The sequence below is a fragment of the Strix aluco genome, chromosome 5 (assembly GCF_031877795.1).
Source record: "Strix aluco isolate bStrAlu1 chromosome 5, bStrAlu1.hap1, whole genome shotgun sequence".
Classification (NCBI taxonomy): domain Eukaryota; kingdom Metazoa; phylum Chordata; class Aves; order Strigiformes; family Strigidae; genus Strix; species Strix aluco.
This window is the reverse complement of record NC_133935.1, coordinates 25,065,812-25,093,321: the sequence shown is the minus strand read 5'-3', so window position 1 is coordinate 25,093,321 and position 27,510 is coordinate 25,065,812. Positions and strand designations below refer to the sequence as shown.

The 27,510-nt window shown below is 44.9% G+C and overlaps 1 protein-coding gene across 1 annotated transcript; it reads right to left on the bottom strand.

Annotated features, from left to right (window-relative positions):
* Window positions 1–25,885, bottom strand: SSPN (sarcospan). The gene is made up of 3 exons (XM_074826449.1): window positions 25,458–25,885; window positions 12,377–12,463; window positions 1–7,013 (listed from the first exon to the last, which is right to left on the bottom strand). The coding sequence occupies exons 1-3, from the start codon at window positions 25,785–25,787 to the stop codon at window positions 6,648–6,650; spliced, it is 783 nt and encodes a 260-aa protein (XP_074682550.1). The 5' UTR covers window positions 25,788–25,885; the 3' UTR covers window positions 1–6,647.
* Window positions 25,886–27,510: the final 1,625 nt, after the last annotated feature.

Here is a 27,510-nt window from a genome sequence, read left to right as displayed (position 1 = left end):
TGGAATGAGTGAGAAAAGTTCTATTAGAAATAAAGTAGAGATGCAACTCCTGTTAATTCAGAAGCACAGGCTTTTGCAAGCCAAGATCCTAGCATTTCCTTTTGTATGCAAGAAAAAAAAGTTGAATCTGGGAACAGTAGCCTTAACAGAATATTTATGGATATATGAGTACAGCCCATGAACTGCCCCCTTCCCCACCCCCTAGTCCAGTTAGGTTACAAAATTTAACTCCTGTGGCGACAGCAAAATCTATCAGCAAAAAGCCTGGCTGGCTGGGTCCCTATCTGATGCAGCGCTCCGGTGTTAGGGAGATTCGGACCAGCAGGGAGGAGCCCATACAAATATACTCTTTTTCATGTTCCTGACCTAACAACACCTTGGATCATGAAAACCTAAAACATTTAGAGTGCCTGATTTGTAGTGGTTTATTTTCCTTACTGTTTCAGTTTCTCAGCGTGTTGGCAGGCTTGGGCAGTGAAATGGGAAGGGAGGCTTTTGCTTTCCATCAAGTCCCCTTGGCTCCCTTCATGTGCGTGCTGCTCACCTGCTTGGATTTGCAAGGTGGAAGGGAAAGTGTAAATGTCTGTTTTCTATTATTTCATTGCAACTGATCCCCAACTACCGCACCAAATCCCTGTAGTTGACCAGTAGTCAGTATAAATGGGGATAGCTGCAGGGCTTGGTTGACTCGGGCACATTACAGATCTGGGCCACTGGCTGCCCCTGACCTCCCTGTCCCAGCAGCTGTGGGGCTGGAAGAAAATGTCCCAAAAAAGACATGAGGGTGGCTTCCACACGCCTGCGTGTGCACAGCTCCAGCTCCAGCAGTGATGCTTCCATCCAGCCCAATGGAGGACAGATCAGACAAAGGCTGACTCTCATCCTAGTTTTGATGAAAGAGAAAACCCACACTGAAGTAAGAAGAAACCCCTCTTCACTCAGCTTTAGGCCATTTAAAAACAGGGTTCTCTTTACATGACCACAGAGAGTGAAATGGGATTAAAAACCTGCCTTGCTCAAGTATCTTGTTTCCAGGACAATCAGGGTTCTTAATGCCAAGGGCTGCCTTAATCGGTGTCACTGTCTATATCTCCCATAATTTGAGGTCCGCCCAGCACTTGTCATTCATAATACACCCAACTGAAGGAGAGGCAGGTATTCAAATCACCCTCTGCAGATTATTCTCCCAGCTCATGCTGGTCTCCTGCTTGCATTTGGCAGCTGGCTCTCAGACACCTGAGCCAAGCAGGAATACCTGGGTGCACCCAGGTGAAGCAGGGAATAATTTGTGAGCTTTGGTGGGTCCCAGCTCCACATTCTCTCTGTAGTCAGTCACTGTAAGAGGGCCTTAATGGCTACACTCTAATGAGAAGATGGCTTTGTGGAGTGGGAAAGCATTATGGTAACAAATGAAATATATCTTTTTTAAAAAAAAAAGAAAAAAGAAATCTCCATCCCCTCTCCAGCAAGTTTGAAGTTCAGGTGAGTCTTTCAACTGTTTGCTTGGACAAAGGCATCGAAATCAGGTACTGAAACCAAAAGAAAAATGTCCTCATAGACGCAATCATCATTTATAATATTTGACTACAGAGCCAATTTAGCAGAGGACAAATACTACTGATAAGTGATTACAGGAGTCAGCAGCCTCCCCCCTAGGAGAGACCTGACAGCAGAGACCTGAGATGAGCTAGCACCAAAATGCATCTTCTTGGAGCGCTTGCTACAGGTGCTACAGTCTGTGAGTGGCCACCTAAAACTGAGCTTAGGAAGATGTTGTCGGCTGGGGGTACAGCGCTGCCTGACATGACACACCAGAGGGCTTCCATAAGTCTCAGAAAAGCTTGGCCCTGCCTTGGGATTTAAGTTACAGGCCGACAATGGGAGAGATCCTTGATTTCGGTCACCTGAGCCTAGCCAGAACAGTGTGTCCCCACTGCCTGCCATGCCGTCCTGTGCCTTAAGGAGGCTTCGAGCTTCGCGCTCGGGACTGCGCTGCTGTTGTTCCTCTACACCTCCCTTGAATCCCCCTAAGCCAACACCCTTTGCTAAGACTGACAAACATTTTCCAGACGAAAGCATGTGTACGTGTGTGGGTGGGTGGGGTGCAGTGGACTATGAAAATTTCAAGGGGAGGTATGACATTCTGGCTTTCTAAATATAGAGGACCTGAACTGTGGCTTCTCTCACACGCTAGCAACATGCTTTCTGTTTCGAAAGGCCCTCAAACCAAATATTGCACTGGCTGGTAGCATGAAAAAAAAGGAAGAAAAAATAAAATAGTCCTGTGAGTTGATTACAGTTTCCAGCGCTCTTGCGCAGAGCTGTTTTTCAGGCAAGTCTCCAAGTGGTGCCCACACAGAGCTGGCTGGGCCAGCAAGGCGCAGATGGCCGTCACGTGAAGGCAGTGGCAGGAGGAGTAGGCTGGTGGCAGCCCTGGTGTGGGGCTGGGACCTGGCTGTGCTTACCCTTTGCCCACCAGCCCCTGTGCTTCCAGCAGCAGCCAGGGAGGGAGAGGGGTGCAAAGTGCAGCCCCCTGTCAGGAGTGGGTGTCACCTCAGTGCTTGGTGGGGTTGTGAATGTGACATTTTGGCTCTGTGTAAGGCATCGGATCTCGGTTCCCTTTTTGTTGCCATTATTGTCGCTCTGGTATTTGCATAGCACAACATCAAAATGCCTCAGAGCCAGAGGAGAGTGGTAGCTGCAGCTTCTCCTTTTAAAAAACAAGCAGTTTTCCATGCAACACCATCACTGCCTGCATGTGCTTGGGGTGGAGGAGGAGGCATGTCACGGGGTTGGGGGTTGGGGGGGGGAATGGGGGTGTTATGGCCTTTGGGAAAGTTTTGCAGAACTGAATTTAATCGAGACTAATGATCTTTAAGCCAAGATATAAAATCCAGAGGAGAGTTATATCCCAGTAATAGACCCTATTAGAGAGTCTAGCACAGTCTATAGAAAGGATCTCCTCTCTATTAAATTCTCCAGAGCTTGAGTTCTCATTTACACAAAGGGCCCTTTTAGTAGTGTAAAATAGCCATAAAGTAGGTGCAAAAATGATTGATGCCGTCTTTACAACCCCTTTACACTGGGAAAACAGTGTAAAGTTGCCAGAGTGCAAATGAGAATCACACCTGGGTTTGTGAGAGTAAATTACATCAAGCCCTTCACAATTTCTGTGTGTCCATAGTGGTTTAATCCTACCCCTTTCTGCAGAATTCACCCAGAGAATAAATTTCCAGGACTTAACAAAAAATGTTTTTTTCTTCAACACCTCTGTCCTTTCTGGGTTTTTTTAGTCCCTGTCTTTCTCCTGGTGCAGTCCGTGTGGACTCTGACACCAGGAAAAAGCTGCGAGCTGTCTGAATATGCTGTGGTAGGTGAAAATCCATTAATTAGTACTTTCCAAAGTTCTTGATCCAAGGAAAATATATGTTGTAAAACCATACCCAGGGGGAAAATGGTTCCAAACGCTACCATGTCCATTTCCCCATCTCTCCTGTTTTGATTTCATGTTCTTGAGATACATGAAGAGAAAATACAGAAGTTAGTCTTTACTAGATCAAAATGCCCCATAGTTATCCATTAAGCCTTAAAACACCAACAGAATATATAATGAATATTGCTTTCTTCCAGAGCAAAGGGTTAAGCCGCAATGTGCTGATTACTGAACTGAACTTGAACTTGAGTGACGGTGGCTCGAGGCGTAGAGTGCGCTGTTATGGAGGTGCACAGCTTGCTAAGCGGAGCAGGATCTCTTATCCAGATCTCTCTTCTCTTCCCCATCACCGCACTGAAGGCATTTGCAGTGACTCTGTGATCATCACCATTGCGTCTTCCGTGCTCTAGAGCAAATTTAAGCTCGGGGGTGAGTAGGCAGAGGCCAGGCAACACAAGCTCAACCACATCTAACAGGGGCTGGCCTCCAGGAGCCCAGCACTTGGGAGGTGATGGGAGACAGGGAGTGAAAACATGTGGGTGAGACTGAGGTCAAAAGATTAAGGAGACAAAAGCCTGGCTCTGGTGAAAATGCCGCTTGGCCGGGGCCGGCCAGCCGTCTCCCACAACAGCTTGCTGCTGCCAGCCTGCACGCAGCACAGATCAAGTTATCTTCTGAACAACAAGGACACTTTGGAAAGGGCAGGGTGGGAAGCATGCCCTGCTCTGCCAGCGGAGCCTTCCTCTTGCTTCATCAGCCATTGAGGCACAGCGCCTGGTGGCGAGAGCAGGAGGAGCCCCAAAGCTCAGCTGTCACCCCTTCATCTCCCTTTGATGCCTTTCCTGCTTCTTGTTATCTTCTTTGTGGAGAGGAGAGCCCACATTTTTGGCTGGAGGGAGGAGCAGGCAGAGCAAGTGTTGTGTATGTGGGAAGAAGGTATATCCTCTGCCCTATGTTTCCACAGGGATCACAGCTGGAGTCACTTGAGGGATGGGGGACAAACAACATCTGAGTACAAGCAGCAGGTGAAAGGCACCCCTATGGATCCATCTCATACAGTAGGCTGGCCCTGGCAGAGGTCCACGGGTGCTGCTTGCAGCATGCTCGGCCAGATTCAGGGGACACGGGCTGGTTCCCATCACTGCACAGATGGCCCCGCCGATGCTGGCAGCCAGGTCTTACTTTGCCAACCTGCCCACACACTCCACTGCTGTCTCAGCTTGCTCTGAGCACACCTGGGAGCCAGACTTAGGACTTTGGATGTGTGGTGACAAGTAGACAAGCAAACCAAGCAAACAAGCAAACGGACACCCTTGCAAATGAGCCCTGCAGCCATGATTACTAGTGACTGTTATTTTTAGGTGCATAAAAAAGGCCATTTGGAAGCTGGTCGCAAAAACGTTCATTTTCTGAAGTACTCTGCAGCTTGACAGAGAGCACCTTGGTGATACTACGTCTACTCTAGAAGAACTTTCCATGACAAAAACTCGAGCACGTATACCAAGCAGTGCTCTAGGTGGACCACAGGAGACTTAACTATGCTGTGATCTTCTGACCCCAGAGGTATGCCAGGGTGAGCCCTGGGTTGATGTGTGATCACCATATGGAAGACAGTTTTTGGGTAGGAGTAGACCTACTTAGATAATTAGCTTTTTGCCAGACCGGGTTTTTGACTTCCTGGTGGCTATTTTTGCTGCAGAAACAGAAAGGTTTTGCTTCTTTGAAGCCTTACAGAAATTTTATTTGCTTCCTCCTTGCTAATGATTATGGCACAGTTTTTCTGGCATGTGATTGCTCCACCCCACCCCAGAGACACCCTCGCTCTGGCTGGGATCAGGAAATCCCTATGCATGGCAGGGTGTGAGCACCAGCTGCCTTGCCCTTGCACCCATCTGTATTGGCAGGCAGTGCAAAATGCTGCCAATTCAGAATTGCTCCTGCATTTAGAAGTCCATGCTGTGCAAGTGGAAATGACAGTTCAAGGGGCAAACCAACATACTTCTCTTGGTATAATGTTAATATGATGTAAAGCACTTCTAGGGCTACACTTTCAGGGTGAAAAAGCACTGTTTGAAAGCAGTTTGTTATTCTATGCTGCTTGTTAAGAAATCATTATTCTTTTGCCCTCATCATTATAAACGATGTCTTTGGGAGACTGGCAGTCTCTTCTTGCTTCCCTCCCTCCACCCCATTTTAAAAACATTCATTGTTGCAGGGATATATCTTTCAGGGCTGTTGGCCCAACTCCACTGCTGGTGTATAAGACTGATTGTCTTCAGAGGAGTTACACCAAAAATGCATTTGGCCTTTTGTGCTTAGAGTATAATTGGTGGAACTGGCTAGCCGCCAGGTTTGGGAGTCTGCAATTACAGCAATATCAACATAATTTTCAACATGACTAGTGATTTAGGATCTTCCGCTTTAGAAGTGCAACTCAAGGTTTCTTAAATTGATCTCTTCTCACAAAGTGCCAAGCACTCATACTTCAGAAATCTGTCTGGGGTCTCAAGCAGGGCCCACCAAATCACCATTAGTCAACCCACTCATACTGTTGTTTATGAGCAATTGGATTAGGTAACCTATATCATTAGTCACTCTGAAAAGTCTTATGTATATTTTATATGGCAGTCATCAATATGTTCACTTTGCTGTTGGTCTCAACCTGCATTTGAAGAGGTCTTGACCTTGCTTATTATTTTTCCGTATGGTAAATCCCCATCGGGTTAGCAGGGATTATACCCAGAGCATCCAAGAGACAATATATTCCCTAAGCATGATCAGCATAATTATAATTAAGCAGTTTGGACCAGATCCTTATCTGGTAGAAACTGATATAGCTTCTCTGAAGGCAAGAACAGATATCTACCAGCAATGGAAACAGACCCTATTTCTTAATGGCTGTAGCCCTGCAGATGAGTTCCCAATTATTTTTTTAAGCTCTCCTTTTGTCTATGGCTATTAAAGATCTTCTTTGGTGCGTATTTGTACAGCTGCATCTTTAGGACTTTGTGACCTCTACATAATCTCACAAGAGACCTTTTGCAAGAGCAGCCACATGAAATGCTTTTAAAATGGTTGAAAAATATATTCATTAAAACTGTGTGAATGTTTTTCCTTGTCAAAAACCTTATAAACACTCATTCATCCATGGTGTCTATGGTGGCAGCACTGATTTTTTCCATTCCCTGACAACAACCCTCTGCCAGCCCAGACCCTATACTTTCTGTCGCTGGCCTTCAGTAGCAGTTAAAGGGTAGAACCAAACACCCACATAGAAGACCTGGTATCTGTGTTTCCACATCACAAAGCATGCTGATAGACACACCAGGGCTGTGATCAGATTGAGAACCATCTGCAGGAGTAAGTACAGGTTGAGCATGCTGGTGAGGCTGTCACAGTCAGCTGCATCCTGGTAGACGAAGGTCCTACTGAGGGGATCTGCAGTGTCCAGTTTGCACTGGCAGGACTCAAGGATGGTATCGCAGGTAAATTTTGTCATCTGTAAATAATGGTGTGCAGAAAAAGCCACTGCCAAAACACAGGCAACCAGACCCAGGGCGCTCAGGAGAAAATACATCAGCTGAAAGGCAGGAAAAAAAAAAAAAAGAAAAAACACTCTTTTTCCAGCTACACAGAGAGTGAGGAACACAGAACAAATGCATGCACATGTACTTCACACGCATTCAATGTACTATCTGGACATTGTGTGCTTTAAAGATTGCAAGAGAGCTATAACTCCCTGGTGATGCAAAGTTCAGCAGGTCATCTCAAGAACTAGCAATTTTGCCTTGCATATTTTATGTGAGCATTGCCTTGCAATTTTGAGACCTGATGAGAGCACCAAGAAATCTGTGTCTCTCTACAGTCAGAAGCTTTATAGAGAGGGAGGAAGCATCTTCCTCTACTGTTGTACCTGCATTGGTTAAACTTATAGTCATCAGCTGAGATAAATTAGTGTGGTTGTCTTGAAGCAAAGATGAGCAGACTGAGGCTTCGGCTGACATCTTATCCCAGGCTGTGCTGAGAAGTAGGTGTTTTTGAAACTTCGCTCATGTGTTATTCCTGATTCTTAGTTTGCATGCCCAAACAAATCTGATTTATACTTGCAAATCAGGCAGTGAGGTGGCTGATCTCCCGCTTGCGGCCCTTTGAATGCAGCCAGCCTGCTTGCTTCCCAGGTCCTACTGTGGAGCAGGAATGCAAATCTCCACGAGAAAGTACGTGTTATGCTCAATCTCCTTCCAAAATTTGTCCCATAAACATGCAGGAGAAGTCTTTCAAAGGTGTGAAAAAGCAACAAGTGCCTTTCATTTCCCAGTGCTATGGCATGAGAAGGACAAGGATCTGCTTGTCACCCCACTACTCCTTACACCAGTGGCAGCTTTAAAATAGGGTGGTTTTTATCAAGGGTAGCTATGCAGAGTCCACCCCCACAAACGCATGGAAACTGGCAGCAACTCAGAGCCTTTGTCACTCCAGGTTGCACCTGAGACCTTTGGATACCAAAGCATAAGGACCTCCCTTGATTTTGATAGCTGGAACTGGCAGTTGCTGTGCTGCATACAAAATATGTGTGAATTTATATTAAAATCATATTCTGTGTTTAGCCAAAATAGCATTTTTGCTTCTGTTCAGCACTGTAAAAACATTTATTTTTCTTGGCATCTTATCTGTCAGACACATGGCATGGATGGGAATCTGTTATTTTAAACAGCAGCTTCTCTCTCTCTCTCTTAACCTCAGTACTGCAAGCAAAGTATCAATATGAAAGCATTATTTATGACCTTGAAACTCCAAGTATGTATGTCTTGATAAAATTCACACTCCTGGTGTATTTGTCTTATATCTACAGTGCGGATCAATCTTCCCATTCAGTTGCCAGCTTGAAAAAAATAAATATTTGGGCTTATTGAAGATCTTAAAGCACTATATACTTTTTCTTCCCCATATCACCGAATTCTTACAGCAAGATCTTTGTTTCCAAGACTTGGCTACTATTAAATTTAATGACTTCCCCTGCAGCCTTAAACCAAGGGCAGCTTCAAAATGAGGGTGTATCTTATTAAGTGCAATTACTTTACCCCTGCAGCTTTCAAGGTAAAGGTCCACAGGAAAGGTGAAGTTGGAAAATGGGAACACCTCCTTATACAAAGCGCACAGAAACCAGAGCGCTACTGACCAATGGACCCTCTCCGAAGATGTGGTAATTCATAAGCTGATGGCATTACTTTAAAAGATGGTGCAAATGTGTTTGATGGGGAAAGTGACAAATGGACAAACATTGGTGACTGTTCCTCTTCTCTGAGGGACGAAAATTTTTCTGTGATGTAGAAGTCCTAGTGGACTGGCTGACAGTCCCAGAATTCAGACCAGGAGAAGAGAGAATCAGGCCTCCCTAATAAATGAGCTATTAAGCCAAGACTACACGATGTGCCCGATTCTCCCTTGGCAGGTATTTTATTTAGCTGCCAACTTCTATACAAAGTCAGGACAAAATAGCATGAAATCCACAGCCGAAGCTACACTCCAAATACAGCAAGCAAGAGTTTGCCTGTTGTATACCTACAGGGAAGGAAGTCTCAGAATCCGAATACACAGGCAGCTCTTACAGCTCCTCAGAGGTGAACAGAGATGTGTGGGGACATAGGGCAATTTCCAAATAGCTTATTATTCTCACAAGATGTTTGCAGAGGAATCTGCAATGAACACATTTCCAAATATCAAAGGTGAGGCAAATGCAAATACTGCCTGTGAGGGAGCACAAGACAGTGAGTGCTGAAATCCCATCAGCAGATTAATCACATGCCAGACGTGGAGGCAACTTCAACATCACAAATACGACTGTGTAGTGAGTTCTGCCCAGGAACCAGAACTTGCCTCTGGAAAACTGTTTTTTAATAGCCTCAGAGAGATAGGCACTGCAATTGCTGTTTAAATAGAAGGAGAAAAGGGAAGTGGGGAGAGACAGCATATGACGAGGTCAGAACACGGCAGCTCATCCTCCTTTGAGTTCCTCATATGAGGAAGAAACATTTTAGCAATGTTTACTGGCAATAGTTTTGCTCCATGCCAAAGAGAAAATAAATAACCTGAGATGGATCAAGTTCCTCATGGAAAAGTCTCCTTATAGTTATCAGAGATGAAATGAGTAGAAGGGTTTGCAGACATGGCTCCAGGGGACCCCTTTTGAAGGTGGTGATGACTCAGGCGTAAGCCCGTGTAGGGAACAGGAACCGCGGTGTGTCGCAGTGTGGGCTGCTGGGGCTGGGTGGGTAGGAGTAGAGGGTGTCACACTACCGTAGGACATGCCATTATGAGGATGACAGTGAGTGATATGTCAAATATTAGCAGATAGCCCAGAAAGTCCACATGAGATCTCAAGATTTTCCTATGTGTTGGGGTTTTTTTTTGACAAGGCAAGAGGATCTCCACTTTTAAATACACACGTAACAGCTGGGCACACTGCTTTGACATACTGCAGAGTGTGCTTTCTGCAGATGCAGAGATGGGGCAAGAGCAGAAATTCCACCTGGGATTTGCCATTGTCCCCCTGAAGGTCAAAGCCACCCTCCCTTTGGGTGGTGGTTTCCCTTTCTCACAGACACACGGGGTGCTGCGAATACCTGTGGTAGTCTCAGGAAGGAATTTCTGCTGAAAGCAGTTCTAACACCTCCTTTTTCAGCAGGATCCAGGGCTCTTGAAAATGTGAAATGAAAGAAGCTGATGTCGAGAGGGAGGAAGGCAGAGGACTGCACAGGTCTCCTCCCGTTTCCCACCCTGAGGAAGTTACTCACAGTGGTCATAGCGTCACCTTGGGGATTAACTAAAATCCCCCAGGCCTGTGTGTGTGCGGTTCTCCTCCCAAAGTGACCCTTGGGCTAAGCAAAGGATCCCAGAGTGCTTACTACTCTCCAGGGAAGCCTGGCCAAGATTTTCTTGTAGGATGATGCTTGGGAGCCTCAGAAGGCACCAGCCACCAACATGAGGGCAGGGCCTGGGCTGTGGGTAAGTCCCTGGGGGAACAGTTGGGGCACATAGGGCTGAACCCAACCCAGGCACTGAACCAAGCATCAGGCCCCAGAGGAGGAGAGAACAACCCAGATTTCTTGGCTTTGTCTCATGATTGTAATTTTGCATCCTCAGCCTTGTCACCAAATAGCTAATGTTAGTTTTTTTGTTCAGAGACAGCCTTTAACTGATATTTGAATATCTGAGAAGTGATACTGGAAATTTAGATGAGTCCTGTGTGATCAAAGCCCTGGAGGAGACTCCTAGCTCCTACTTGTTTAAAATAGGTACATGCCCTGTAACCAGAAGCCATTCATCCGGAGAGGCAATGACAAGGGGAGGCACTGTGGGATAATTGCTCCCAGGCAGGATGTGGGACAGGAGAGGTGAACAGCGTGGGAATGATCAAGTTTTATGGCATGCCGCAATAGGAAACACTGGGAAGGTGGATCTTGGGGAGGAGGGTGAATTTTGGGTAGGCAGCAGTCCATGGATTATTAACTGAACCAGAAGTCTTTCAATGGAGACTTTAGTTCTAATTCTGCCAGGTAATGAGGAATAACCCATTTTACATTGCCTGGGGAGCACTTTAAAAACATTTGTTTTCTTGTGGGAGCGATGGCTCACGTTCCTCACTGCCAGAGTGGGTGGCAAAGACATCTGAGCTGCCCAGCCCAACATGCTGCTCCCACCATGAGGGATGACTCCCTGCTTGGATGCCAAGTTGAATTTAATTCTGTGGGGCAAGCAATAAAAAGCCTGGCGTGGCAGCTCTTGCTCAGCCCAGCAGGTCCCTGGGCAGCTGTAAGGTGCTTACTTGCCAGCCTAAAGGTGATGGGGTGAGAATGTGAAGGCAATCAGAGAGCAGAAATGATTGTTCTTCTTCTCCCTTTCTTTATCTAAGTATGGGAGTAGCTTGAGAGAGACACAAAAGACACACCAGGGTCTAATTTCTAAGGAAGGAAGAATGCCAGGTTTTGAAAAGCCGTTTCTTGCATTAGATTTCCTTCTACCTTTCTCAGTTAATAATCACTGTGTTGCTTGCATTGGTATTTTTCTTGGTTATTATATGTCTGCAAAATATTAAGAGCCCTGAAAATTACAATAATAAGGAAAAACAGCCCAGAAAAATGGTTTTTAAAATGCCGCATCTGGAAGAAGCATTCTCAGCTTTTATTTTTTAGTCGCTTACCAGTGTCAACAAAGCACAGTTTTGGGGACTGAGGCAGAGCATGATGCACAGTTTCTGTGCCTCTCTTGCAATGCTCAGATGGGAATTTGCTTTGTGGAACAATGTTTGCCCCCACAGTTTGCTAACACTTTCCCATGTTTGCTAATGCCTGACCCTGACAGAAGGCACCGTGTGCTGAGACACGGCTGCTGGTGCTCAGGTACCGCCTCTCTCTCCCCAACCATGAAGGCAGGCAGGTAGATATTTCCAGCCACTCTTTTTAATTTGTCTGTGCCCATGCAGTTTCTTATTTCATGGTAAGGAGCAAAACTGCTGGGAAAATGCTGAGATGCTTCTTAGATCACATTAAAAATTAAAACTTGATTTAAGTGGACCCATTTTATGCCACCCTACTTCTTATGCAGTTCTCTATGAATATCTCTACTTAATCAGTAACCCTCAATCTTTCACTAAACACTTCCCAAATTATTCCAGCTTTGTTGATCTGAATCTCTTTGATATTCTTAAAACATGGCTAATAAAACAGTATCTTGTTCTGATTTGAAATATTTGTCATTAGAGTTTCTCCTTTATAGGCTACCGTTTCTTCCTTAGCTGCCTAGAAAATACCAGAAAACCATTCTTGCATTTCAGGTGCATTTTCACTTCTTTTCATGTGGTCTTAAAAATATCCCCAGTATCAACTTTTCCGATTATATTTAACAACATGAGAAGAAAAAGAAATTTTAAAAAGTTCAAGGTACCTTTACTGTGAACTGCACACACGTCTTCTCATCAGGTTGGTAAGAAATACAAAGCATAACAAATCCCACTAAGGACACCACACAGACCTGCAAGGAAAGAGTCATAAAATGTGTCAAAGCTAAAAAAAAAAAAAGGACAAAAATAATTTTTTTTCAAGCGAAAACACCTTTCTATGTTAGCAGGCTTGTAACTCAAGGAGCGGTGTGTAAGTGAAGTCATCTAAGCAGGGGCTGCAGCCATGCATGTAAGAGCCTCGCATGTGTGGATGCACTTGTGAGGAGGAAAGAACTTTAACCTTCACTTTACAGAAACCAAGGCAAAAAAAACTTACTCAGCAGGACTTTTTGAAGCACACCTACAAAGACACATCCCAACAATAGCCTCTAGGATGTGTTTCTAGTTTTTGTCCATGTAACTAACTATCAAAAAGGAGCAGAAGGCTTATGAAGTTGGGCTTGCAAGACCAAAGAGCACCATCCTATGTACCACTGGGTGCTGACAGGGCTTTTATGTCACCAGTGCAGGTTGTAAATCAGTAACCATAGCTGTCGCTGTATAAGAAGCAGCACAGTTTATAGCAGAGGCTTTCAACCTTTCCTAGAGTGGACACCTTTCCGTGGGGCTGCCAGGGCTGGATCAGGGAATGACAGGAGTCCTCACTGTGCCCACAGAGGGACAGGGCATTGTTGGCAGCTGGAGCTATGCTTGGAGGAATCCATGCGTGTTTGGGTTGCTTTGGAAAAACAGGTGAGTCGATGGCATGCATGCATTTCTAAATGCCACGTTATATACATCTTTTTAAAAAGGTCCAGGTGTGATGAGCCTTAGTGGGGACCTTAGCTGAGATCAGCCAATGTACTTTCAAAGGTGCTAAGGCTTGTCTTCACATGGGGCTGGGAGCAAGCCTTGGTCCCCTGCTAGGAGCATCCTGATTATAAATGACAGCTATTAAATTCTCACTGACTACAGCAAGAATCTATATTTTTTTCCCCCTTCATTTTACTTTGGGGGTCTTGAAGACTTGTCATTAATTTGAGGCTTTCTGCTTTCCCAGAGCAGTGGGATTGGCCCATTCAGGCCAGACCCAGGTGTGAGTTGCCTTTGCTCAGGGGTGGGACTTGTAGTCCCATGGAGATGCCTGCAGGAGTGTGGGGCTCCTTCACAGCCCTGTTCTTGCCTGCTCCCTGCGTGTTCTGGCAGTGCTGTTCACATCCAGATTTCCAGCTCCATAGGGTACTGCTTGACCTGCAGTGAAAAATGCATAACTCTCCTTTTAGACAGCAAAGGTTAAACACATTTCTTTTATGATCTGATGCCTAAAATACCAAACTTTTCTTTATATTTGCATTGCTGGTGTAAGGCACTAGACAGCGGCCCAGTAAAGGAAGGGCCTCTCAACACACAGATAGTCATGTCCCTCAAGAACCTGTATGATTAACAACACTTCTTCCCATAAAGTTTTATTTCATGTCATTTCAGTAGGACATGAACAGGAAGTATTGCCTGAGAACATTTCTAAAGAAAGTGTCAGTATTATTTACTCCTTTCCATGTCATATGTATTTATATTCTGGTCCTATGACTTACGGCCTCCAATTTATTTGTTTTCTTCTTTTTACTGTTGACAGCCATAGCTGACAGGATTATTGGGGGAAAAACAAGCTTTCTTGTCAAAGGTCCTTCAGTGCTGGGGTTTTTTTGCCCAATAGTGCTTCTATGTGACTCAACCATGTTTTATTTCTCGGGATTAGTCACCTGTCTTTGGTCCCTTACACTGTATATTAATCTTTTAATTCAATTAACATGCCCATAAAACTTAAATCTTAAGGAGATCATATCTTTAGTAGTATCCAAATTATAAACTCCCCCAGCGGCAGCAGTGGCTGAAGGAAAAAACCTGCAGCGAGAACTAAAAAAAAAATGCTTAAATACACTTGCTTAATGTTACATCACCAAATTCATGTGAAATCAACAGGGCTACTCACATCAAAGCTAGACCTGAGTACTTTCAGGATCTGGTGCTGAAGGGTTTTGTTCTGAACAATAAATCAAATTTGCTTTGCTTGAGCTACAGTAGTGGACATTTACACTTGAGTAAACCAAGGGCCAGATTTGCCTCCAGGTTACTTCCATGAGACATCATGGGACTGTGCCCACTCTCCCACTTCCATTCCTGTTTTCCCACGGAAAGCCAACACAGCTGCATTCATTTCTGAGGGCAGAGTCAGATATCAATGATGGAATTTTCTCTCTACCATCAAGTGCCTCATACAGCAAAAACCCTGCTAACTTTCAGTGTGGCAGGATCAGGCCTTCCTCTTCAGAAAGCTTCCCATACAAAAGACTATCATTTAAAAGTATTTCCATTCCTGCACACATTTTCTAAAGTTCCTTTGGGATTTAAATAATATACTCAGGGATCCTTGAAGAGGCACATTTGTAGACAGGTATTTATAAAAGATTACACTGGGTCTAGATTCCGGCAAGTCTTGGCCAGGATATTTCAGAACACTTAAGTATTTCTTTTTAACAATATACCAACTTTTTTTTTTTTTTTTTTTTTAACCAGAGATGTGTATTTTTGTAAGTGACAGTAAAAAATAATGTTGGTGAGAATTATGACCCATACATGTTTTACATTTCTGTTCTTTAAAGATAAATTCACTCATTGGAGCAAACCGAAGTGCAGATTTATAGAGAAAACAGCTTTATGCTTCTATTTTATACATTATTAATAGATCAGTTTTGAATTATACCTATGAAGTGTAATAGAATAACTATAAAAATCTTCTGGTAAATATTTGTTAAGGACCCACTAAGTGACTAAGACAGCTGCATTACAGCAGGCACATTATGGATGCAGTTGATGCTGATTGCTAAGTAGCATTAGCTAATCCTGCAGCCTGGTGCTTCAATAGCCACTGCAATATCCCAGTGTGAAGCATACATTTCCTATGCCTTATTGACTAAGCACACAACGTAAAACGCAATTCAACTTGGTTTACCACTTGCTTGCTGTCAATTGATATGCATTTGTTATACAAATAAAATAGATTCTATAAGAGCTGCAGAACAGCAGTTAATTAGATCAGCTCTTGTAAGTGTTATCCGGCAATCTAGAACTATGCATTTCTATGCTGAGTAAATTTCAACTCAAGTTTATTTCAAGATCCTATTTCAAAATTTTCCAGACGGACTAACACACCCTTTGCTGAATAGATAATGACGTGAAAGGTTATCCAAGGAAAGAATTTAAATTTAGAAAAGTACTGTCTAGAAAAAGACCCAAATGTGATACAGATATATTTAGGAAGGGTACAGATTTAATTTTGGTTAAGGCATACCCTGAGAAATCCCCCAGTTCACAATACAGGGAAAACAGCTGTTTACTAGAGCTGGCTGAAAAACGTGAAAAGTTTATGCTGTAGAAAAGTTTCAGTACTGTTTCCTTTTAGCGAGAAGCAGTAGGTGTTCCCATTGGGTGGGAACATCTCAGGGCTGAAAAGTGACTTATGAATTAGGGTTTTTAAACCTCAATCAAAATAGGAGTAGACACTTTCTGGGTTGCCCCCACCCCAAAAAAGGGCTAGAGCCTGTTGTCATGAGAACTGAATTAAGATCCTATAGATTTCAACAGGAACGGGACCTGATCCCAACTACATTTGGAAGTGGGTCTCAGTTGATTTGCCTGTTAGGATCCCTGCACCCACAGAGATCTAGCATGCAGTCCTTGGCTCTTCAGGACTTTGGCAAACCAACTCTCCCTGTACGTGCACACTAGCTAGCACAACTGTTTCTCACAGCCTGGAGTCTCAGATGCTGCTGCAAAATAGATGGTTCAAGAGTGAGACTGCAATCGTACTGCAGCACACATTCAGCACTTGCAAGGAGCATGCCTTTACATAGCTCAATCATCTTAAAACCAGAACTTAAGCAGTAAAGAAGAAAATTGATCTCAAGCTTTGCATACCCAAAATACCTCACCACCAGCTTTGTTTTAGCCGATCTTACTATGCCAAAGGGCTCCAGCTGCTACCAAAGCATGGTAGGCTGACACACTGCACAACACAGTGCTGGCATCCTCCTGCACCAGCCAACCCTGTCCCTCTGGCTAAACTTATTACGCTCTTCAAAGTGTCACAGGTGAGAAAAACACACTCATCATCTCCACCAGGAACAAACATAGGTGGCGATGCAGAAGGGTGTTTCAACAAAGACCACAGGCCCAGTGAGGACCCAGTGAGGACCACGAGGCTCGGGGCAAGGGAGCCACTCTCCCATCCCCACCTCCCTGCAGTTCACTCACGCCTGGTCCTGCAAGGACTAAGCACAAGGTGTATGAGAGGCACAAGCACACCACATGGTAGTGATGAAGATGGTTATGCAATGTATGTAATTGGGGGAAATATGAACATGTAGGGCACAAATTTTTGTTGTGATTTGTGTTCATTATCTTTGCACACTGACACATTAATGTGGTCTGCTTCATCCTGACAGATTTCGAAACCACAGATTGTTCTAGTCTGTCTGCATCTCTCCCTTGTTTATTTGTGAAACTGGTTTTTCCTTTGTTACTGCTACAATTTTAGCCCCAGTGTTGCTATATTTCTCCAGCAAAGCACTTACTACCCAGAGTGTCTTGGAAACCCTGGCACATGAGATTGGTAAAGCGGGAGAGTTAGAAACATCCACCAAGAAATGAAGGAAGGAGACAAAAACCTGGTTCAAAGAAGCATCTTGGGTCTACATTCCATCACAAGACAAATGCTGCAAACAGTCACAAAGACATAGAATAACTCATCTGTTCTTTATATGGGGTCTTGTAGCAAGAACCTCCTGCAACAACCTTTAGGGACAGAAAGCGAACATGTTGGAGGACAGTAACTCTCAAATATAGGCAGTGCAATGCCACACAGCATTGCTGAGACCCACAGGTGGACTCTTTCTTTTTAATAAGAATGTAAATGCTCAAACTTCAGGGAAAAAACTGCTATTAACAGAATTAGGACAAGTTATTTCATAGTTTCTCACTTCAAGACACTATGGATCTTTCTGTTTGTAGGGACAAGGGTAAAGAAATTTTGTCTTGTAACTATCTCTGAAGTTTCTGACTTGCCCTTAGAGGTGATACTTGGCTTGATGGCTCACCCTCCTTATCAGATATGGCAAGGCTTAGCTCCCCTCCGCATGTTTGGAGAAGCCATGTTATCCACAATTTAACAATCCCACTGGACAGAGACTTTGATGCAAGAAATAAAATGTTCCCGTTGGCTTTGCCATTATGAACCAGGATCATGTCTGATGCCAGACATCTGTACAGGCTGTTGCAGACAGCAACACTGATGTTCATTTACTTTATGAGGTTTGAGGAAATGGCAATGAAAGCAAGTGCTACAGGCAGCTTTCACTGCTAGCTTTCATCAGCCCTTGGTCAGCCTAGGTCTCACAACCACATGTAAAAGAAGCCAGTCTGCCACACAGAGATATTGCACCTTAATGGTTTTTCCTCTCACAGATTTTTTGTTAGATTTAAGGACAGTCTAGTTGCATATAAATTACTTCCAGAAATAATAGCTGTAATAATAATAATAGTAAGTATGTACATTGTGGTTGCAGGCAAAGCCCATCATCATCTAGGAAATCATTCTCTTAACAGCCATAAGATCCCATGATAACTGACCATCCCTGCCCCACCTACAGAATAAAATAATGATGTCTTTACTACAGGTCCCCTCAAACCATGCACTAACACACTCTGACAGATACACAACCTTCTTTTAAATTCTGCAAAGTAATCAAAACCCTGCAAGAACATTCATAATCAAATGAAACCATATTTTTCTGTAACAATCTTTGTCTAGGTCAGTTGATCAGCAGTGAAAATGGTCACTTGTGCTATGGTTAAATTTAATTCCCTTGGCAAAGTACTGCCAAGGGTACCATCACTTACAAAGCCGGCAGCTGCAGTAGCAGTCCATTGCTGCTGTTAAGTCAGAAATATAGTGCTGGGCAATCAAACACATGAGGAAACAACAACAAAAAGCATTAAAAGGTCCCAGAGCCAGCAGTGATTTGCAACATGAGAAGTGTAGCATGTCTAAGAGTGCTACGTGAACATGACTCACGGTTTGAGAAGTGTCCATGACTATGGAAAGCAATCATCTCTACTGTCATAAAGTTACTTAGGCTGAGGAAACCTGTTTGAACAATCTCTCTCTCCAAATCTTACCTAGGCTTTTTGCACAAACATAAGCCAGCCAGGAACTCTGATTTCCTCCCTCCTTCCCCTTGAGGCTGTAGTTTGACCAGGGGGCTAAACCACAGAGGTCTCCAGGATTAGATCAGCACTTGACCAGGTATCACAGAGACTTCTGGTGTGCAGCTATTCTCTCAACCATTCTTTCAGAACATTTCAACACTTTTTCCCATCAAAGTTTTCCACCTGATCAAAATAAAAGTATGGTTTTTGGTTAATCAGGCATCAATGAGTAGTTACTCTTAGGAAATGATGAGATGTAATGGCAGTGGGCTCTGGAGAATACAGCTCTGGTGCTACATACATATATGGCTATAAATAAGCACTGGAAATCTCACCACAGCATATTTCATGCAGTGTACCTTGTTGCCTACCATCCAGAGTTTCACATACTTTGGAGAAGGTTCCATTAAATACCTAAACTTGGAGGCTCTTCTTGAAGCAGTCCTCCCTCAAACCTTCTGATGTTTGCCCATGGCTAATTAAACCTAGCTTGTATAAAAACCAGATGCCTGTATGACTATAATTTCCATTAGCTGCTTTGATGGCACCAGGTTTTAAATGTCACCTTTTATTAAAAATCGATATTGGTTTCCCTAATAACAAGTAAAAAACCTGGCAAGGCTGTATAGGAGGTAAAGCCTGACTAAAAGCCACCTCCAAAATTGCTGCAGGAAAAGGTGTCAAAAGCAACAACAGAAAAAAACAACAAGGGGCCAATGCTAACAAGAAAGTGTCTCTCTCCCTTCAGGCTTTAAAAGAGAACACATCTCAAGGTTCTTTTTTTTAAATAGTCAATCATTCCCCATATCAATATGGAAGGGGATCGGTTGCCTCTTGCTCTAGCTGGGGATGCTTTCCAAGTATTGACCCTCTCTAGGGAGATTAAAAGGTTCCCTCATGCATAAAGTGGTTGTCTGATGCTTGGCAGGGCCACCACTGTGCACCCAGAGCTTCGTGGAAAAATGTTACATCCATCAGGTGGGAGAATCCTGAAAGAGAAAGGCAAGGAGGCTGACAAGGGTTTACCTATACAGGTTTGCCTCATTTGATCATGTGAGAGACCATCTGCAGAAAGTCTCTTAGGTGGAAACATCTACAGAGCCTCATCTGGGCGGAAATTGCCAGAGGCAATGCGGCCCTTGAATTGTTTTGTTACACTGAGACAGGGAAACCATCTTCTTTATAGGAATAGCTACAGGTACAGCAAATCCCTTCTGTTCCAAAGGGGCACAGGTCTAACCAACCCCAACTAATCATCAGGACACATTTAACCCCAATTTCTAATTTATATAGCTTTATAGTATGATACCATCCTTTTTTCCCCAGATGCTTGCATGCAGTTCTTCATCTTTTCAGCATCCGTCTCACAACAGCATTCTCAAAGGTTCTCCTTATCGGTTATACACATCACCATCATTGTACCCATTTTTTGAATTAAAATCCCAACCCCTGGCCTCTTCCTGTTGCCATCTTCTTCCATTTCAAAAGTTCAGCTTAATTTTAGGGGCCTTTGCTGCTTCCCTGGGAGCTAGGGATGTCAAAGCAACTTTGCCAAGAGCTGTACAAGCCAGAGGGTACTGGGTGGAGGAAGCTTGCCACACTGCCTTCCTGTCCTTCTATCCCCAAAATGACACAAACCTTGACAAGCTAAAGAGGCAGAGGCTGGGTCAGCACTGCCTGTTAACAGGCAGAGCTATTGATTTTGGCACTCAGATTTACCAGCCCACAATCACGTGTTGAGTCAGCAGCAGGACCCACCATCTGAGTCAGGCTTTCATGCAGAAGTACATCAATTAAAGAAACGTCTCAATTACCAACATCTAATAGGAATACACAGCGTTGAGAGATAGTCCTGGCTGTTTGCTACCCATGTTGTACTAAGCATAGGCACCATTCCCTATTGCTGCCATGCAAAGCACTCTCTCTCACCCCTTGTCTCCTGCAAACTGTCCTTCACAGCTGGGTTTTCCAGCCATTGTGGAATCTTCATTTGTCTCACCTATCCTTGTCTGTGAGATGTTCAAAGCAAAGAATTTGTTTCTTTTGATGAAGGTTTTGGCTTAATTTTTTTTAAAGGTTCTTTTAAAAAAAGTATAAAAACTTAGAGACATAAACATTTCTGACTCCAGGAAGAATAATTAAATTGCTTTTTCAGTTAGAAGTCTGCCTGCCTTTTGTACCACAAAGCGCTGCATCAGCCTCACTCCACCAGGGCAGAGATGCCAATGCTTGAATGCTAATGCCAAAAAGCAACAAGTCAGGGTTATCCCTTGGGTCAAGTTCAGGGACCCTCTGGCCTGGGGAAACACCTGGGGAAATGTGCCCCTGAAGGGCCTGAGCAGGGAGAAGCATCAGAGCTGGGGGCTCAGCCCGTGGCAGATCCTTTGAGACATTTTTGAAATAAAATAAATGACAGCTGGAGCTATGGTTGCTGCCTTAAGCTGCTTGAGAAACAAATTTTTTAAAAAATGGTTTTAAAAATTGCAATTTTATGTGCATCCATACATATATATGGATTTAAAATAACTTTCTGACAGAAATAATAAACACCCTGCATAATCATTTCTGATGAGCATTTCTGTAACTTTCTTAACTGCCTGAGTCTGCAAAATGGGGCTGAAAGAGAGCTTGCCTGCAAAAACTCTGACACTCTCTCCTTTTGATCACAGTGGAAATAATCTAAGAGCAGATTTTTCAAGGAGAAAGACATCTTTTCTTCTTCTGGGTGTCAAAAGGCCACAAGCTAACGAAAAAGAATGAAAAGGATACCATTAATATCTACTGCTTCTGCAAGACTTTTCATCCAAGGATCTGAAAGCAAGGGGTGATGGATAGCCATTATTAACCCCACTTTACAGGGGAAATAACAAAATCTTAGCAAGGTTAAGTAACTTGCCCAAAGCTAAGCAGCCAGTTGATGGCAAGACACAGGGAAAAAAAAAAAAAAAAGCCCTGCACTCCTAGTTGGATTTGTGAAGAGTTTGTTCAAGCTCTGTCAAAACAGCAAAAAGGAAGAGACTGTCAGGGTGGTCCAGCCCACAGTTTCAGCTGCTCAGGACAGGTCTCACAGAGGAGCTGAGCAACTGCTTCTGACCTGGACTGTCAATGGCTATAGGTAGGTGAAACAAATGCCACCCTCACTGGTTTTAATTGCATTTATTTGCCTGTTGTGAGCAATGCGGCAGGGGTATTTTACAGGGAATAGGTTGCTGAAGCTGAAGCAGAAGTGGTAAATCATGTAGGCTCCATGGTTTCTGTCCATAAACCTTTCCTTTGGTTTCTGACTAATGCCCCACGGATTTCATCTGAAATGCACTTCAAACTAGTAGGTTTTAGCTGGGTTTCACGGTGAAATGCTTCTGATGCAATGCAAGCTGTATTGTTTCCTTCTGCAGGAGCTGCAGGAGGGAAGGGCCAGTGCCAGCAACCCTCCGGGGGGACCCCTTCAGTATCAGGGGGCTCCTCTGCTCCCTGTCAGTGGATCGCTGGCCACATTTATTCCACAGGATGGTGAACTCAATGCCTGGCCTGTGCTATCCTCACAAACCTAGGTGGTCAGGTTTTGAACTGGTTTAATTCAGACTGCCTTGTATGGTTTTTCTTGGTAGCATTTTACTCTAGCTGCTTCTCTAAATAAGTTCCTTTTCATTCATGGTAATGCACTAAAGCACTTGATTTTCAGCAAGAAACCACTAATAAAGAAGAAAAAAAAAATCTTTCAATCAGTCAAGGTCTATTTAACACATTAGCAATTTTCCTTCATTTTTCTGTCATCCTGCATTAACAACTGTGGGGTCAAATCCAGCCCTGGTGTAATTCCAAAGGAGTAACACTAGGAATGAGCTTTGCCCATTATCTCTAATGTTGCTAAAAAGGTCTCGATAATAGATTTTTTAAGTTCTTGATTCTGAATACTAATCAAGTACTTTAAAAAGAGCACTTGAGTGGGATGCTACTAAAACAAATATGCTCTGGTATTTTACACCACGTCTTTCTGTTCTGTTGCTCATTTCTGTATGAATAAATGACTTTTAGGAAGTCACTTTCTGTCATGAGGTTTGTTCTCGAGCAGCATGTGGGTCATCCATCCCCTACCTATATGCCCTCATGCAGCCTCCCACAGTAACCCAAGAGCCAGCCCATAGGAAGTCCAGCCACACATACGTTGCCCTAGCCAAGGGTCCTCCTTCACGGACCAGTTTCCCACAGCTCTCTGGAGGCCAGTCCTCAGCACACTCCCCGCCACAGCTCACCAGCAGCACCCTGTGACCTGCACACCCAGAAACTCCAGCTCAGCAGCTCCTGGCCATCTCTGTGTGATGTCCTAGTGGGCACCAAGTACCTCCATGGAGACATCACAGTATATGAACTAAGTAAATGCAGCATCTTATTGTACCTCCTGCATTTTGCCTCTCAGACATATGCTTTGCATTACTCCTGTGGTGCATCAGTCATGGCCAGTGTTCCACAGGTGTTCTCTTGCTGGGAGGCTCTGGGGCTGCACCACCACTTCAATGTCTCCTTTCTAGCACTGGCTTCCCTTTTACCACCCTCTCTGTTGGCGTCAGACTCCTCTTTCCCTTCTGCTTTTAGCTGAGGGTGCAGGAAAGGAGTATGGTTCCCCGGGAGCCTACCTGGCCACGAGCCCCAAGCACACAGTCCTTGCCATCACCCTAAGAGCAAGCAGGGGGGCACCAAAAGCCATTTTGAGCCAGGGAGGAATCAAGCCGCACTTGACTGTGCCAGTGGCTCAACATCGCACCACAATCCCCAAGGTAAGAGTCACCATCTGACTCAAACCGTAGGCACAATAACACCTCCCCACAGGTCTCTACTTGCAGCCCACAGGGTGCATTGGTCTTCCCAACAGCTGGTCCACCCTGTAACATGAAGCAAAATAAAGCCCTGACCCCCACAGCCAGCACAGCCCCAGGTGATGTGATCACTCAAGGGTTATCCTGATTTGCTGGTGAGTGCAAAATGTGACCACCACACTGAGAGTTGTTTTGCTTTGAGTTGGGGATTAGCTCAGGAAAGTACACGATGAGTTTTGCCTGTTTTCCAGGGGGGAACTCTCAAAGTGACTGAGCTTTGCCTCATGTGGGCATCTAAATGTCACTACTGCTGGTGGCTGTTGCTAAAAATGAGAGGGGTTAGACCTTGGTCTTCAGAAAGTAGTGACTTTGGTGGGGTTCCAGGCCTCCCCAAAGGAGATCAGGCATATGCAGATGTCTTGGATGCTGTTTGGATGCTGATGACATTCACTTGGGCCAGGGGATGCTTCCATGGCTTTTCTCACATCCCTGGCCATACACTAGTTCAGTCCAGCTCACTCTTTCTCCAGTCTTTCTGTGTCAACTTTTTCTAGTGAAAAAGTTATTTCAAACCTGGGATGCTACAAGTGCTGTCTGGAGAAGAAATAATCTGACCTCCAGAATCCCCAAATAAACAGGAGGACTGAAAATGTCACATGCTGCTATTTATCATCCGTACTCTCTCCTGGCTTGTAACAGCAAAAATCTCAGGAGGAAGTTCTCCTCCTGAGCAAGGGCAGGCTCTCACCCTGTGAAACACTGCTAAACTCTTAGATACCTCTTCAGTCAGAAAAGAAACAAAAAGGGTGACGTGAGTAAAAGGAGCTCTTCATCTGGGAGCTGAGGTCCTGCTCTTTCCACTCTTTGGAGGGTCACCCAGCATGGTTAATATAGCAAACCCCAAACAGTTCAGGTGTTCAGACAATCCTCTGACTGGCAAGGAATTACATGTACGGGAGATGCTCCCATAGCTGTTTAGAGCATCGAGAAATCTTTTCTTTAAATACCTAAACACAAATTTATTTGCTGAGAGTTCTTAGTCTAACACCTTCCAAAACAGTGCTAACACGTCAGTATATATTTTCCTGAAGCCTGCTGCCTAGGGAAAAAAACCTGCATACTCAATTACATCCATGGCACGTCCCAGGCTCATAATCACTGACCCTGTCTCTCCACAGGCAAACCACACGTCCCCAAGCAGGCCCACACTGCGCACAGCACCAAGACCCTCACACCTCCTCCCCCCATCTCTGCAGAGGCGACCTTCCCCACCATCGATGCCTCCTATTTACATCTGGGAGGACCATGCCCTTTACCCCATCACCGCCATCCTGTACGGTGAGGCTGGCATGTCACTCAAAACTACGCGTGACTTGGCAGGAGCTGCCAGTGGGCCCTGGGATGGGCTCCCTTTCCCTGCCACATTACCCATCCACCAGAACTGTCCCCCTCCCAACGGCCACATGCAGGTTCTCCCTCCAGTGGGGGAGAAGTCAGGGAGCGGTGGGCAGGAAAGGGGTTAAATCGTGGCTGTTCCTCAGCACAGCAAGGAAGCTCAAAAGACAGCAATTTCTCTCCTCTCCATATCATCAATGCACCCGGCTAAAAGTTGCGAGTTATAGAGTTATGCTCTCACTTCTAAAACCTGATTGTTATGGTTTGGTGGGGAAAGAAGGAAGGCAGCATAAGTAATCAATATTTTTTTTCAGCATCACCAGGCAGGAGTTCACTGCAAAGCACAAGCTAATACATACATCTAGCGAACAGCAACCCTGTATTTTATTTAAGGTCTGTTTGGTATTTCAGGGAAGAATACGAAAGATTGTGTAATTCTGCAGGAGCATTTTCCTTGGGAAAGTATACCCAGACATTTAATACCAGGAATATTTATAGTTAGCATAACTCAAATGGTGTTGTGCATGCAGTTGGTTAGTCTAAAGTGGAGCGTCATGCAGCTTGCATTAATGTTGGCAAAGGCACTTTATGGAGAAACAGACTTTATGCTTACAATTATCCCAGACCAATATGGAGTGTCTCTGACTAGCAGAGAAGAACTGATGCCTGCCATAAGGAAGCCCAGCACTGTTACAGAGATGCCTAATGCCAGCTGCAACAAAGCAAACAGCAGTGGGAAACGGCAGCCACAACAAGTGTGGGATTCCTCCTCCAGGCCAGTTTTGGGATCCCCCTTGGTTTTCTTCTGCTTCTTCTTCATCGCAGACTCCTGCGTCTTGCTCGAATCAGTGCTTTTCTTCTCTTTGGGTGCCTTCCCTGTCTGGGTCTGGTTATTCAGGGACGTGCTGTGCTGGCGTTTCTTCTTCTCCTTCTCCTTTCCCATCCTGATGAACTTTAGGTTTTCACGTGCGTGTATGTGTGTGCAAGCTGGTGGGGGTGTGGGTTTTTTTGCCCCCAAAGCTTCGCTTTGTGCTGGCTGAGTTGTTCCTGGTATTTGAATCAAGGAGGCTGAACAAATATGGAAAACATTTGGAGCAGATTGTCAGAGCTTCGAAATGCCACATATAGCTCAGAGAAGAGGGGGATTCAAGGGGGGTAGTGAACTGCCAACATGCAGGCGCCAGCTCTGCATGGGGACTGGCTGCGCACACACAGCTGAGCATGCGTGCTACTAGGGCTACATAGGTGTGAGCACACACGTGTGTGCATGTTTGTGGAGGAGCTGGACAGGTAAATAGCATACAGAAAGTTTGCATCACCAGCTGATGAACAGGAGGGAAATCTGTCTCACCAGGGAGCTGGGAGCAACCAAGTGCCTGTCCCTACGTGCGCAGTGAGCAGGCAGGTAGGATCTCATCGAGCTGTGGCTCCCCTGGGGATTACTGGCACGCAGAATGTACCTTGATGAACCCACGCAGCACCATGCACACAACTGGCATGTTTCATACACCAGCTGAATCAGATTAAATAGGTGTATTTCAGTGGGAGGAAGTTGAATACGTCCATGGAAAGTATGAAATTAACACAAATAAAAATTCAAGTTAATATCCTGGGGAGTCAAAAGGAATCCTGTCTCTTTCCAAAAGTCGCAAAAGCACAGCTAGGCATATTTTATCATGAGGCAAACAGGGACCAGTGATGAGGACTTGGTGCTTCTGCACCGGTACTGGTAGTGCATGGAACTGAACATGTGCTGAGTGAGTTTCCAGGGCTGCAAGTTATCCATACCAGGATGATTGTTTATGTTACTGTCATGGTTTGAGCCCAGAGGGCAACTGAGTACTGCAGCTGCTCACTCACCACTTCCCCCTCTGGAATGGGAAGGAGAAAATAAAGCAAAAGACTCTGGAATGGAGATAAGGACAGATTCACCCATTATGGTCACAGGCAAAAGACACAAAGAACATCAATTTAATTCAAACACTAACAGCAACACTTAACAGAGTAGGACAGTGAGAAGCATTACCACATCTTAAAAACACCTCTCTCCACCCTTCCCTTCTTCCTGGGCTCAGCTTTGCTCCCAATTTCTCTACCCACCTTCCCCCCAGTGGCACAGGGGGCAGGGAACAGGGGAGGTGCAGTCAGTCCCTCTGCTCCTTCCTCCTCAGGGGGAGGACTCCTCACACTCTTCCCCTGCTCCAGCATGGAGTCCCTCTCACAGAGACAGTTCTCCATGATCTTCTCCGACATGAGTCCTTCCTACAGGCTGCAGCTCTTTTAAGATGCTCCGGCACGGGTCACCCCAACATGTTGCAGTCCTCCCAGAGTGGAAATACAATAACAGGGGCCTCTTCCCACAGAGTCCGGGCCTTCTTCAGGTACAGCCACCTGCTCCAGTGTGGGGTCCTCCACAGGCTGCAGGGCGGCATCTGCTCCACCAGTGACCTCCATGGGCTGCAGAGGTGGTCTCAGCTCTGGTGCACCTCCCCCTTCCCCCTCCTTTCTTCCACTGAGCTCGATGTTTGCATCAGTGTCTTCCTTGCAACACTTCCTCACATCTCCAAATCCTCCTCCCAGATTCCCCTTCTTAAATACATTATCACAGAGGCATGGCCACTGTCACTAATTGGCTTGGCCTTGGCCAGAGGCGGGTCTGACTTGGA